A 15,679-nucleotide genomic window follows, 5' to 3' on the forward strand; every position below is an offset into this window, starting at 1 on the left:
GACACAAACGCCATTTTAGAACCGAGTTTTGGCAAAAAATACCAACCGGAGAATTAATAATAATTAAATAAATCGGCGGTATGTTCGAGGCGATCGTAATTAAATAAATAAAGATAGTAGCCTCGAACAATGGGAAAATCCCATAGAGAAATATTCACGGTTGAATATAAAAAGTAGTATCCACTGCCACCAGCCAAAACTCGATCAGGGGGGACGGAGACGTGCCCCCTCGCCTAACAGACCCCAGGGCAATCGAATTGCCCCGGCCAGTACGTCCACATTATGATGGTTTGTACTGGTTCTGTTCAGAATTCAAGACTAGTAAAGTCAATGGTGACTTTACATGCCCTGGGAGACAGTAGTCAGTCCCAGGGTATGGAGTCTATACTGGGGGGGGGGGTCCCTATGACACCCCGGTGTTACTGCACTGAGGGTGCTGTGTAACACACATCACAAAAACACATGAAGCCCTATGGAGTAAAAGACCCCATAGCCCATTAAACACATCTAGAGTCAAAGGAATACACTCAAATTATGTCCAAGAGTGAGGGTAAAAGAGTCTCTTGCAGGAGAAAAAAAATAAACCCCAAAAATCCAGCAAAGCTGCTGGAGGACTCACTAGGTTAGGAAATTCAGCCTAAACGGAGAATTCTCCCTAACAGTATGTTTAAACCATCTTAACATCCTCTACACATGGGCAATATTCTTCACAAAACACTTAAACCATCAATGATCTTCTTTTGGCTTGGGTAACACTAGTTGTTTATCAATTGCCTTAATATTAGTTTCTGTTGACTTTTGCAAAAGTGGCAATAGTGGTTTGTGTTCTCTTTTTGATGTGTTGCGCCTTCGTGCGCTTGACTTCTACTCTAACCCAATATATAACGGTCACAGCCTTCAGTTTGGATGTTTAAGTACTTATTATGCCAACTACTCCGATATACATCAGCTTGGTATGTGTCACAATTATTACCTTTGAATGCGTTGTGTCCTCCCAGTTTTTTCCTCATCTTTAGATATCTTCCTTCCAGCGCCTGCTGCTTCGTAAAATCTTTTTCTGCAGAGGGCGCTGTGCGTTGATGCAGTCGACTCGACGTCCCTTGATGGCCCCCCACTCAAGGTCGACGTCATCACTGGTATATATAACATGCTGTGAGAAACCTGAAGGTGTCTCCCTAGCTAGTCACCGGGGATCTGTCATCCAGGTGGCCAGGACACGGCCATTGCTATTGGATCCAGTTCCTGGGGTGGACCAGTGAGGGAGGATCACCTGGATTGGGTGGTCTTTGGGGAGTGGGACACTGTTGGGTGAGACGCGTTATCCCCCTTCTTTCAACACCTTTTCCCCACCCTACCACGTATGATATTACAAACCCCCTCCCTTTTCCAACACAAATACTTTTGCACAACACGAAAGACAATGGACTAACACCAGAGCCGTTTAACTGATGTGTCCCAATGCAAGGGTCAGACATTTGACCAGAATCACACACATCTGATGGCCCTTTCCCTTCCCCACAGGGATAAAAGGTGGAGCATGAGAGCACAGGACGAGCAAGGCAGACTGCACAACATGAGCTAACTCAGCACAGCAGTTCAAGAGGAGGAGAAAGACGGCACATACTAAGGGGGTGACAAGGAGAGAAGCAACCTTGCCCTTTCCGACCAACGCCCGTGAAACTGCCGCAGATGGAACCATAAGATCGCAAACAATAGCAGCGTGTGTTGCAGCAGATATGGGCGGTACACAAGACCCTCCTCTGTGGATTACCAGGCCGGAGAGAGAAGGTTGTCTCAGAGGCACCGACCTTGACTCCAAAAAGGAAGAAAGCCAAGCGGTTCATCACAGCTGGTGAGTCGAGGGGAGAGCCGATAAGAAGCCGAACTGTGTTGAAGGAAAAGTAGCAAACTGCTAATTTGAACTTTGAAAGGTTTACAGAAACTATTGATGAAAGAGGGGAAAGCCACAGCAACAGAGGTGTCCGGCACCACGTGGGTGCTCACACAGGAAACTCTCGCCGATTACCCCATGGTAGAAACTACCATAACCAGAAGGCCTTGCAAAGAGGCGAAGAGGTCAAAGTGGTCATACAGGCGTCTTGTAAATCCTCTGTACCGTCGCAATTCTTTGACTAATAGATGATTGTAAAAGAAAGGGAAATTAATCCTGCTTGGTGAAATTAGCGCATGAACAGTGTGTTACAAAGGTTGGCAAAAGTGTACCTTGCGGAGGGATGCTAATAAGAAGGGTCGAAGGGTGAAGTCCCATGAACAGTGTGTTGACAGGAATGAACCCGACGCAGGGATGTCCACTGTGAATGGTTTGAAAAGACATTAAGATTTGTGAGTGCAAGAAGGATTGTAAGACCAGGAGAAGTGTATTGTCCCCTTTGGCATTGCGATCCGAGCTGATGGAGGGAGATCCATGGGGTGGAATGTCATCACCCCAACTTTCACTTGGAGAGGAACTTTTTGTTTGTTATATTGAATACATCAGGCCCTCGAAGGCAAGAGGCTTTTATTGAAAAGAGACTTAACCATGGAAGAACCTGTATCTGGTACGGAACTGCCGACTCGTGTTGGAAAGGCTTGAATGTGTGCTCTGCTCAGGAGATCCACCTTGTTCCGTACTCAAAACGTGGGGAAGGGAGACCCCTGGCAGTCGCATCCTGACTTATTATTTGTGAACACGTCTTTCTTTATTGAAAACCCTATCCCGCACTCTTTCTGTAATTAGTTGTAAGGAATTGGCAATAGTTTTTATTCTTAGTATATGCCTTTTTACTTTGGCAAGACACCACAAGGACTGCCTTATTTTTCATTTGATGGTCGATTCTTCCTCCCATCTTATATTTAGGTTTAGGTTAGGCGTTTTTCCACCCTGCATTTATTAAACACCCTTGAACTGATCACCGAATACTCTTGGGTCTGGTGCGCAATATAAATAAATCAAACAAATCACTTGTGTCTGTCTTTACTGTTGCCACCATGAGTCCCTTACAACGCACAGCGCTCTTTAGCTTCAGTCCAATTTTTCCATGATGGCTTACGCTTTGAAGATTACAGCACGCTTTCGGTTTCCTCAGAAACTCAGTCATCGAGAAAATGTCCTAGTCATCGGCTTAATCGACCCTGAAAACCGGTTTTAAGAGGTGTCATGACTGCGGCGCCAAGATGCCCATTACAGATAGGGTGCCTTGGTGTTGAGCACGTGATGGCAGACTGTGGGTCATGCCAGTCCATGACAGGTAAGGCATTGAAAGAGTGTAAGGCGAAGTTAGCAGCGAGTAGGCTCCCTTCAAAATACCCTTCGATGATACAGTCGAAAAGGCACTTGTCAGACGTGTCGAGAGGCGACTCTCTAGAGAAAGAGGTCCAAGAAACTCTCTTGTTCCAGAAGCGGTTCACACCACTCATCTTCATCTAGAATTTTGCCTTTGTTCCAAAGCTATTCTGCCATGGAGCTGTCCCTGTCTCCCTTCGTTTTTTTTCCCTGTTTTCAACCATAGGCACCAGTTCTAGCTTTTCAGATGGGGCATATTCTTAACAAGAAGTTATTTCACAGGACGTGACATTTTAGCCAGTCTTTGGACCATGATTCCTAGACTGCCTCTAAAAGAGACCTCTCTGTAAATGCAGCCCAGAGAAGGCCACAACACAGGAGGAGGGTCAGCTAAGAACACAGCGTGCCTAGAAGTGCCAGTGCAGGCAAGTGGTTCAGGGTTCGGGGGAAGAGAAAGGCAGCCTGGAGAGGGTTGTGGAAGTGGGGAATTGCAAGGGGTTGAGAAGGGGCTCAACAAGGAGGGTTAAGGAAGGGATGGGGCGACGAGACGAGGTCAAGACGTGGTGGCAGAGGTGGGTCGGAGGTGTTAGCATGGGTGTGCGGGGGTGGGGGGATGAAACCCACTGATAGAGCCAAAATCCCCCCTTTGGAGGCCGTTGTGAGGTGGTCTAAAAAGGTAGTCTTTTGGAGGATCAGCCTCTAACTGGCGGGATATTGACTTGGAACCTGTGACATCACTGAAATTGATATTCCTGCTGCAAACAATTTAGGGTGGTGAAGCTAGTGCGGGAAGATGGGGAGCACATGTTACTGAACTTCATATTCGTCCCTTTTTATCCTAGACAAAAATTCTTTCTGCTCCTCCAACCTGGCTATCCGATACATCCCAAAAGACTGGATAAAGTTGAACTGAGCTCAATAACAGTGCAAGTGCTGCTCATTCGCATTCATTTGAAGCGCTCAAGCTGCCCTCGTGCCATGTTTGAGATGTTCAAGTCCTGCCTTTTAAAGCTTGTAACATTTTGTATGCATGTAAAAAAGTTTTTATTTTCCAATTGTAAGTGCAGGGCTCGAAGTACCATAATGATGAGCGACTGAAAGCGAGGACTGGCTAAGCATCTCACACTTCAATTTGAGGCACTCTTATCCACCCACACATGCTCAAAAAGGTCTGATCACTCCCAGAAGGACAGAAAATGAACATCTTTTTCCATGTAAAACGTTTTTACAATTGGCGTAGTATATATATTTTTTTAAACTGTTATGCAACACGTTTGAGATAAAGTGCATGATTTATAAACACGTTGATTTTGTATTTCAGATCAGCCTGGGAACCAAGTTCATCTCACAAAGACCATTTCCAAAAATCCTTAGTAGATATGGACTTGCATAGTATGGCCTCTTCCAATTCTTCAGATACCTCTGATGATGAATTAACCGATGAACATATTCTAAGTGAACTGAGAGCTTTCACACCGGCAGAAAAGCAGATCTTAACAATGTGGAATGGATTTTCAGTTGAGGATTATGTGGCCCGCAAGCAAAAATCACCTAGGCCGAAAAAGAAAAAGGAGTGGTCCCCAAAAATTACTGTCCCTGAGCCTTTTCAAATGACCATGCGAGAAGCTAAGAAAAAAGAGCAACACATCAAAACCAAGTCAGAGATTGAAATGGAGAACAACCTACTGAAAAAATACCTAGAGGAGGAGGCAGAGTGTCAGAGGAAATTCAAGGCTAATCCTGTCCCTGCATCTGTCTTCCTCCCACTGTATCGCGAGATTGTGGAACGGAATGAGGAACGGCGCAACTTTGTGAAAGAGCGAAGGAGAGAACTTCTTCTGGCATCACAGCAACCATTTCAGTTCATTGAGAGAGAAGAGCGAAAGAAGGAAATGTTGAAAGAGCAGTTGGAATCCCTTCCAGCTCCTAAGAAGACCAGGCCATTTAAAGCAAAGCCTGTCCCAAAGTCAATCTACAGCACCACTCACGAAGACCGTTTACAAGAAGAGGAACTTTATCGAGGTATTAAAATCCAGATGAGAGCCCAAGAACTCCTACGGAATTCCGCAGAGCCTAGGAGCCTTTTGGCCTCTCGCTCTATGCCAAGCATACACAAGGACAAATGTTTCCAAAAAGAAAAACGTCTGCATAAACCAAAAATCAACCCAGAAGTTCCCGATTTTGAGGCGTTGCACAGGAAGTTTCAGAAGCAACTCTTGAAAAAGAAAGATGCAAAACCGATCACTGTGTGTGAACCCTTTTACCTCCACACGCTGCAAATAGCATCCAATAAATCAAAGATTCTTGAGGACATTCAAGCAGATGAGGAGAGGCTTTACGAAACCCGTTGGCCTTACCAGACCCCAAGACGAAAACCCCAAACAGGGTACTGCAGCACCAATTCATCTCCTTGTACAGCTTTGGAATATGACCGAAGAACTACTGAATCTGAAAAGAGGCGACAGCAAGCTATTAGGTAAGCATACAGGTTGAATTCCTTGAAAGGTAAATTTAAATTAAATAGATCTCACAGTTTTGAATAATGCTGCCATGCTATTTGATGTAACTATTGTGGTGTTTGTGTTAAATGCTCCTCTCTTCCATTTAAGTACTTTATATTTTCTACTTTAAGATTGGGGGAGATTAACGCTGTGTTTTTTTCCTTTTCTCATATAGACCTAGCAAAATTCCCCTCAACTACCCCACACTAGCTAATAGTTTGTTTTTCCACCCCGGTCCTCCCACACAATGTTCCTCCATAGTGAGCCTAAACAAATGCCTAAAAAATCACCAATCCCAGTCTTCCTTTACCATTTCCCTAGGAGTAGCGCTCCCAGGTTTCCCTGAAATCCTAAATGGGTTCAAGTGAACTCAGCATTAGTTTGTGTTCCTACCCAGGCAATCCATTGAGGAAAAGGCAACGCAGGAAGAAGCCATAAAAAGGAGGAGAGCACAGCAGAAAAAGAGGACAGAAAAACTGCAGAAACTTATAACCATCCGTACCAATGCCTCGCACCCAAGCATCTCCAAATTGTCCAAAAACAAAATAAAGCAATTAAGGTATTGAGTTTGTAGAATGAGAATTGTATGGCAAACAAACAATTCTGCTACATTATTGTATGGTCCCCTTCATTAAACTACAGCCACGTTTTAAGTGTGCCTCTACTAGTGAAGTAAAAAACACCATTGATAAATGGTTGTTTATTTGGAAGTTCTTGTGGAATCACACTTATAAATCTGTACTCATAATAATCATGGTATTCCATAGAGGCACACATACTCTTGTCTTACTTTTTTAATCATGTGTCATTGTGTACAGTAAAATGGAATGAAACCCCTACAATGACTTGACACAAAACACCTTACTGTCTATGGAATATCCGAAGTGTAGAAAATACAGCAACACAATAATTACTTGTCTGTTACCATAACACTTTACAAACTGTTTTTAATTAGAATCTAAGAAAATCAAAATGTGATGGATGGATTTGCGTGGTCCAATGCTTCTGAAAAACAAGGAATTCCTTTGGGTATCATTCCATGTGCTTGTTTTAGCTTGCCTTTGCCATTCAATAATGGCACATCAATATGCAAATCAGTCTAAACTCTTCCTCTTTCCCTTCCCAACCTCCCGAATTGAGCTATCTACTAGCCCAAACCTCTAGGGATCCTCTTTATTTAGGAACCCAGCACCAGGCTTTTTTTAGCCTTGATGCGCCTCCTCAGTGAGTATGTTGGTCCAGCAAGTAGGGTACCACCACACAAAACCATGGTCCACCACTCCTGCTTAAGTGAGACTCGCCAAGGAGCCAAAAAGCTACTGATGGACAAAGGGTTGGGCCAATGCTTCTTAACCACAGGGAATTGTTTGGGGCATTATTGAATACTGTTATTTTATACCTTTGCTTTGCCATTGCAAAAACCCTTATGAGGCTGCCCGTCTGGGCCATGTTCCCACTTCTTGGTTTTCTAAGTATAATCTATACATTTAGCTGCAAGCCGTCAGATCTATATAATGCTCAGTAAGGTGGTTTAGTACAAAGAAGCACCCCAATGAATATTCTTTTCTTTTATTAGCATTTCATCGACATGATAATTATTAGACATACAAACTCATTAAAAACATGTACATTCAAGCATTGATTTCCCCTTTTGTAGCATACAAAGTGTGCAATTGCCAATACAATACTGATTAATAAATATGTTTAAGTCATTTCCATATATAATCATAGATAACCTTAAAAACATAAATAGATTAGCACAGTAAGATTAAGGTCATTTTTAAAAGGGTCTCCTCTATTCTAGCTCTTCATGAGGGGCAATTTCTTTATCCGTGCTCTATGCAGGTATTTGGCAGTAGCAAAAACTGTGCTTTCATTGCATGTTCTTTTACAAAGAGACATGGCTTTTGTGAGGGACCTTGCTCCATGGTAGATAAACCTTAGCTTCAAGTACAATTTTCGAAAGTGCATGTATATTGGGCAAATAAGCATAAAATGTTTGTCCGTTTTGGTACTGATTTTACAGCACAAACATTTATCACGGCATTCTTGTCCCACCTCCTTTTACGATCTCAAGGGGTATAGCACCAAACCTAAATTGAATGTACAGTGATTGCATGAACTTAGGTTGCATTGTATCTGAATACTTCTCATATGCTGTTTCAGCGTATCCCTTTACGCAGTTAAGAATGCTGAGGTTGTGATGTTATCATCAACTCAATTTTCACCTTAGATTTAAAATCATTTGATGTAATCATCTTAGTGGAGGCATTCATTTCTGTGGGTTTAGTCCATAATGCTGTCTGCCAAATGCCATGTAGGGTGTTTTTGATGTAAGAACACAAAGGTATCAATGCCCCTCCATCTCGCATTAAAAGATCTGCCAGTGATTTATGTATTTACTAATTTCCGGACATGTCTAAAGTCCAATCCAGTACAATATTGGCTTCAGTGCGACAATATGACTTAGATGGCACAAATTTAATTCTGGATGAATATAAGAGACTCCTTTGCAGATGTGCAATGGCAATACTGATCTGCGTGTTTTTGTGAGGGAGATTGAAATGGCCTCGGGAAGTAGGCAACTGCTGCTGCAGTGCAGCTTTATCCCACTCAGTCACTTTGCACCCTATCCTCCTAGTGTTTATGAACAAGGCCATTACGGTTTTTGTAAGGGCCTTCTTTAATTCTACCTGACCACCTCCAGGTGTGATATGATGTTGTGGTGATGATCTGTGGCAGAGTGCAGTGTACAAAGCTTTGCGACATTTTGCTGCGTCTACACAATGCATAGCATGCCCCGAATTTGGAGGAAAAATGTAATATCAAGTGTTGCCAAGTTATACAAAATAAACTTGCAATTTCTACTACTAACAACTTCGTCATTGTCTTCTCATGATGTTGAAAACGTTGTGTTGAGAATTCATCAACAGATCCGGTCACCTGTTGTAATACCTTTTGCATCATTAACCTAAACACATGTTGCCACGGGTTGGTACAAATACTGAATGTATATCATATTTTCCAAACGCATGCCTGTGTTGCTATTGTCAGACATTCTGACTGCACTTGATAAGAGTACAACAATACAAGTGCATCAGTAACAGGCACAGTCAAAGCCAATAGGTCTTCCTTTTATACACTAAAAATATTATGCATGCTGCACTTTTATCCAGTTTTGTAGACTTACCGTGCAATGAGAGGTAGTACATTTGTTACAAGTGGGACACGTTTAGTGTCTTTGGATTCAAACTGCAACCCATTGATGCTGCCCAACATGTGCAAAACGTGGCTTAGGTTTCTTGTATTCCCATAGAGAGGCCACATGGCCACCTCTATTGCCGGTAGTGCAAAAGGTTGGTGGAGGGTTTTTAGCTATGAGGTTCATGTGAAGCCTCAAAGATGGAACAAAATATCCCCCATACTCTCTCTAGGCCCAGTCCCTACTGTCTACCTAGACACCCCTTTATGTACTCTGCTTGCCGAAATTGCTGCATATCTGAAATCTACTCTTGATCCTTTCTAATGGACTCCTTCCTCCGACGAATTCCTCATCTTTGAAATCTGTCTCCCAGAACAGCTACTCTTCAGAAACAGTTCCACCACCAGAGGTGCAGCGCAGTCCACATCTGCTCTGTCCGAAGCCTCAGCGCACCCACACTGGTTATGACGTCTAGGCCAGTTTGGAGATGCCACGCCCCGTAACCTCTGTTCCTTTTTTCTGTGCTTGCTTTGGGAACACTGCTTTTACAGTGTATTCGATTTTCTCAAATCTTTCGCTTCCGTTATTCATTAATCACTGCAATGCTGAATCCAGCCAACTCTGTGGATTGTGGGCATCAAATCCCATTTCAGATCTGCACCAATATTTGCTTTTACTGTCTGTGTAGGGCACGACACGCAGGATTGTGAGCCGTGCCCATCGATGCACCCGAAAGCGCTTTGAGAATAAGAGACAAAAGCTTTTACATAACTCCACAAGAAGAGTGATACATGGATGTGTTTGAGGTTGCCGGTTGTCGGACCTCTGCACAGAGGAACGGTTCCCGGTCTCGAAAGACATGAAAAAAAAGAGGCTGGTGTCCCCTTGCAATCCTTCAAGGCATCACTCTTCGTTGTACACCACTGAGGAAGTTGCCCTCCAAGTACCTTTTCCCACTCAGTCCTCTACCCCTGAGGAATGGGAGGCGTTCAGGATGAAGATGCTTGACATCTTTGTCAAGGAATCAGCGGCTTCAACCCTGACACCGGGGGCCATGACCTCTGTGGCAGTGGCAGTGGCACTGGCCAAGGTACTGACGTCTTCGGCCAAGATGATGGATCCCACCACAATCAGATGAGCCGGCAGGGAGTCCACAAGCAGACGTGACAAGGATCGCACTGTACCGTCTCCGGATGTCGGTCCTCTTACCTCCGGTTCTTCTTTTGTGGTGCCGACTGATGCCAGAGTATTAAGGGAATTCCTCCCTCTCCACAGAAGAGCATACATGTGCCATTTGGAGGGCATTTGTGACGAGGAAGGGAACCCATGCCTTTCAGGCTGGAACTCCCTCCACCCTAGGGAAGTTGTAGACTTTTAGGATAAGTTTAATAGTGTTACAGGAGGGCTTGGTGGACCTTGGGGCCGACTTGCAAGAGCAAGTGCCTTGGACACATCGTCTGAGATTTGACATCTTACCTGCTGCCAACTTGGGAACCTTTCAGGCTGCTTTCCAGTGCCTGATGGCGGAGGTGGTCAACACCTTCGGTTTATATGCCCCTTCACGTCTAAAGGTGCAGTACAAACTGACTGACATCCTGGATGAGGGTCAGAAGAAGGAGATACTATTTCCTTTCAATCAGGCAGTAAAGGGGCCAGTGCTAGAACTATGGGCCAAACCGGCTTCAGGTCTCACACCGGATTGCGACCTGGCGAAGAAGTGCAACTGGCACCCTCAGACCCCATGTTCCTTTCAGACCATTCTTTACCGGAAAGCTTGGTGGTCCAGGCCGATACGACATTGTTGCCCCCTGACAGGGAGAGCAAGAGACTGGATGCATCGGGTAGGAAGATTTTCGGCTCCTCTAACATTGGTCCCTGCTGTATAAACACCTCATGTGCTCTGGTTATGTTTTCCTTTTGCCTGTGGTCTGTCATGGCAGAGGTGTCGGCACACATCCATGAAGAGGAGAGGTGTGAGGGCTTTGTGACCCTTATCAGAGATGACAAGGAAGCCTTCCGTCAAGTCTGGTCTGGATACCGCAGACTGCGTAGCAAGAACAATCATCACTCACACAGTCTTGCTTAGATTCTTTTGTCTGAAAATGGCTGGGTTTGCTACTGATGTCCAAGAGAAGCTTCTGGATATGCCAATCGATGGCATGAACTTATTTAGCACCATTGCAGATGAGTCCTTACAGAAGTTCGAAGCCTCTAATGCCACCGCTAGGTCGCTGGGGCTAGAACTGCAGCACAGAGAACTGCAGGCCCTACTGGCAGCGGGGGATGGGTTTTCATCACCAAACTCAAAGATGTAGATGCTAAACCCCATCGGGCAAGCAAGGGCAGTGTCGTCCCTACAGGTGTAGGAGCCGGAGTGCCCTCCAAGATGGCATTTTCACCTCCATTGTGCCCTCTGGAACTGCTGGCGCAGAGCCTGTCTGAATTAGACTTCGGCCATCAGTCCCTTGGGGGCGCAGAATATCCTTGTTTGGGCAACAATGGAAAGATGCCTCCAATGCCTGGGCCCTACAGGCTATACAGCAGGGACACTGCCTCCCTTTTGCACTTTGCCCTTCAAACCACCCCCCATGCAACCAACCCTTACCTCCAGAACCTCCCTTGATTAAGAAGATCCATCAGCTTTGGAACGAGGCAGGGATTGTTATTCTACCTATTTTCTGGTGCCGGAGAAGGATGGCGGTCTGAGACCCATCCTGCACCTGCGACTTCTGAACTTGTACTTGCGCATGGACACGTTCAAGATGGTCACTCTAGCCCAGATCCTCCAAGCCCTCGACGTGAACGACTGGCTAGTCTCTTTGGATCTCCAGGATGCTTACTTCCACGTGGCCATCCACAAGAAACACAGGAAGTACCTGATATTTATAGTGGGGAACTGTCACTACCAGTTGAAGCTCCTACCTTTTGGACTTGCTTTGGCACTCAGGGTTATCACCAAGCTGATAGCAGTGGTGGGGCTCAAGGCATTCATGTTTTGCCCTATCTGGACGACTGGCTCACCCGAACCTACGCCCCAGTACTAGCGTTGGCACACCTATACCGCATGAGCAGCCTATTGCACAGCTTGGGCTTCTACCTGAACTTCAAGAAGTCTCCAGTTTCGCCATCCCAGTCCCTTTGATTTCTTGGAGTGGTCTTTTACACTCCCCTGGGTCGGGGTTTCCTGCCTGATGACAGAGTGGCAGACATCTACACGATGGTGCAAGTTTTCCAGCCACAGACAAAAATGTCAGCCTCTGCTTTTCTGCGCTTGCAGAGTCTTATGGCCTCCGGCATCCTTGAGGACGCTGCAGTGGTTACTGGGTTCACAATGGTGCACAGTTTCAGGGACGAACATCGGACCGTCTGCTGGTCTCGGTGAGTGTGTGTCCAGAGACCTGCAATGGGGTCTTTTAAGTATAACCTCTTGAAAGTTTCATTGTTCCATCAACCTTTGACTTTAGTCACAGATCCGTGCCAGAAGGACTGGGGCACTCACGTCCAAGACCTTACAATCCCTATACGAGTGCCAGGAGCACTCAGTCTGCTGGAGCTATGAGTGATCAGGCTGGCCCTGATCGCTTTCCTCCACTCTGTGAAAGGCAAGATGGTGTTGATCTGGCCGGGCAACACTTTAGCCATGCATTACCTCAACAAACAGGATGGCATCATCTCCTTGCCTCTGTGCACAGTAGCAGTGCGATTTTTGTTCTGGGCTCTGGAGAACAGTGTGTCTTACTGCTGCCCACCTTTCTGGTAAGGAGAACGTTCTGGCGGATACACTGAGCAGCTACTCTTTAACCTCCCACAAGAGGGAGCTCTGCCAGGAAACCCTGGAGGAGAGTTTCTCCCACTGGCTAGTAGACCTCCTCACTTACAGTGAGAACAGGAAGTGCAAGTGGTGCTGCTCCAGGAAGTCCCCTCATCAGGGAGCTCTGAGGGATGCCCCGACAGTCGAGTGCGACAGCGCCTGTTTGGGTCCACAATGATCTTGATCGCTCCAAACGTGGTACCTGGAGTTGCTGGACATGGCCATCTGCCCTCTCTTGGTGTCTGCCACAGAGGACAGACCTCCTCTCCCACTCAGGGGGAGGTTCTGCACTTGAACCTCAGTAGTCTTAACCATCATGTGTGGCTGCTGAAAGGCTTATGTTATGAGGACTAGTGTCTTAACCTACCTCTCATTTTCTGCTAGCTGACTTTTTTTCCCCCCTCTCCTCTAACCTGCCTGTGTCCTTTACTTCCTCTGCCTCTGCTCTAGCACTTCACCCATCATGGTCACATCCTGAGTACAGCTGGCCGTACCGCTTACCTGAGCTTAAAAATGTCCAATGTTCATTGTCCTTAATCTATGTATGTCTACTTCTGTATTGTCACCGGTGACTGTTCCATTTACTACCTTCGACGACCTGATCAGAATGTCCCATTGTAAGAAGCTCACTGCTTTCTGTCAAATCTGATTTCTTATGCATTGTACGTTCTTTTGTGATCAAAAGAGCATTGTTCCTCCTGTGTATATAAACAATAAAATAAATTAAAATAAAGACAGTTGGAGGACGTTCTGGCTGCTAGAAGACTTGCTGGGTGAGCGATATGGACCTTATTACTTGCTCGTCATCCTTGGTGTTGGAATTTCTTCTGTCTTTGGCCCAGGCAGGCCTGCAGATTTGTACAGTACAATGAAGGGGTATCTTGTGGCCATTTCTGTCTTCAAGAGGACCCCAGAGCAAGGCTCCTTTTTCATGATCCCCACAGTCATTCAATTCCTGAGGTCTTTTCCTAATAGGTTTCCCCCACGCCCGTTTGTTATGATATGGCATTTATAACGCACCTCTAAACAAGTGTTTCAAGGCGTGACGAGGCAAGGGAGGGGGATCAGTGGGAAGACAAGAGACCACGATCTTACTAGGCCAGGTGTCATTCAGATCGTGCAATTGCAGGGGAAGGGAGAAAGTGTGGGGGCAAGGGGGAGGGAACAGTGCAGTACATGGGCTAAAATAGAATAAATAAGAGCAATAGGTAAAGTGCGGCCAGCTGGTGGCAAGTGCAAGGATAAGTGCAGACACCAGATGTCAAGTGCTGGTAGGGGACTGTAGGGATACAGAAAAACAGTCCCCAAGTGCGGGGGTTGCCAGGGAGGCAGTGCAGGTGTGCAAATGGCGGGGGACGGGACCTGGGCCCGAGATCAGAGGGTGGTCAGGTAACCAGTGCAGTTTGAGTTTCAGCCATGAGTTCAGCAGGGCAGAGGAGGAGAGAAAGCGGAAGCAAAGGGGAATGTTTTGAGGTGCTTCCGGAACTGGAGATGGTTCTCCTCAAGTTTCAGGGAGGCTGCTCCAGAGGGAGGCCCTAGCCGAAGAGAGAGATCTACCTCCAACTCGTTGCTTGGGGAAGCGACTGACCCTGAGGGAGTTGGCGGCGGATGAGGGAAAATGCTCGAGAAGGAAGATATTTAGGAAGAGAGAGTTGAACGTATTGAGGCCCTAGGCCCCAGAAGGCCTTGTGGACAATGCAGAGGGTTTTGAACTTAATCCTGCAGCCACTGGGAGCCAATGCAGAGATTTCAGTCCTGGAGAGATACGATCCCTGGGCTTGAGGCCAAGGACAAGTCTTGCAGTCCTGTTCTGGATGAGTTGAAGAGGGCGGAGAGTGGAAAAGGGCAGATGTTGTCCCGGTGTGGGATTTACATTTAGTATTAATGTTTTAAATGGGTGCTCCATTTCAGCCCCTTCATTCTTGTTAGTTAACATTCCTTAAGGTGATTTTCCTGGTCGCTGTCACTTCGCCAAAGACAGGTTAATGTCCTTCATGCTTTGCCAGTTCAACATCCCAACTTGGTTTTCTCCAAGGAAAATGCGACTTTGAGAGTCAGATCCTCCTTCCTTCCAGAGGTGGCCTCTCTGAAACGGTTAATGATCTGCCAGTCTTCTTTCCCCCGCCCACCTTCTAAGGCAGAGAAATGTTAGCATCGGCTGGATCTGGTGGGGCCCACAAGTTCTATGCTGCTTGTTCAAGGGAGCCCAGAAAGCATGACCAGCTTTTTGTTGGTCATGCTGGTGCCTGATTTGGGCAGGGCCGTCAACAAACAGACCCTCTGGCGATGGATCATTGTCTGTATCTTGGAATGCTATGTTCTGGCTGGCAAGGAAGTCCCTGAGGGTCTCATGGCTCACTCCACCAGAGGGTTAGCTGCCACCTCTGCACTGTTTATTTATTTATATGTTATCATTTATAAAGCGCAAAAAACCCAAGGGCATCAAGGCGCTGTTGCAAAAGCAGTTATTCACAAAGTCAACAGGATAGTACATTTATTGAGCACTAGGCTCTGCAAATATGCAAACAAACTAGTTTTAAGGGCTCTGTGGAAGGCCCAGTAAGATTGTTAACCTCTCAGAGCGGGTGATAGAGAGTTCCATGGTTTTGCTGCAATAGTCAGCAAGCTAGATCCACCAGCTTTTGTGTGTTCGGCTTTCGGCTGGACGAGACGATATGCGTACAGTGATCTGGTGGGCCTTGCGGAATGTACTTTAGTGACTTTCTGTAAAAGGTAGGGTGGAGCAGTATTGGTGAGGCATCTGTGCGAGATAGACATGGTTTTGAGCATAATCTGTTCTCGAATCAGGAGCCGGTGTACCGCTCTTCTTGTGGCAGAGATGTGTACGAGTTTAGGAATATTGAGAGTTGCTCGAAGGGCAA

The 15,679-nt window shown here is 46.0% G+C and overlaps 1 protein-coding gene across 2 annotated transcripts in view; it reads left to right on the forward strand.

The window, feature by feature from the left end:
* FAM161A (FAM161 centrosomal protein A) overlaps positions 1-15,679 on the forward strand; it is a 325,438-nt gene that overhangs the window by 184,539 nt on the left and 125,220 nt on the right. Inside the window, exons 4-5 of one of the 2 annotated variants that reach the window (XM_069608222.1) lie at positions 4,605-5,759; positions 6,182-6,343. In XM_069608222.1, the coding sequence (XP_069464323.1) occupies positions 4,605-5,759; positions 6,182-6,343 (1,317 nt within the window). The remainder of the gene's footprint in view (positions 1-4,604; positions 5,760-6,181; positions 6,344-15,679) is intronic. The other variant, XM_069608223.1, reaches the window with a different exon arrangement.

This window comes from Ambystoma mexicanum, chromosome 4q, assembly GCF_040938575.1.
Source record: "Ambystoma mexicanum isolate Mex_15411 chromosome 4q, UKY_AmexF1_1, whole genome shotgun sequence".
Lineage (NCBI taxonomy): Eukaryota > Metazoa > Chordata > Amphibia > Caudata > Ambystomatidae > Ambystoma > Ambystoma mexicanum.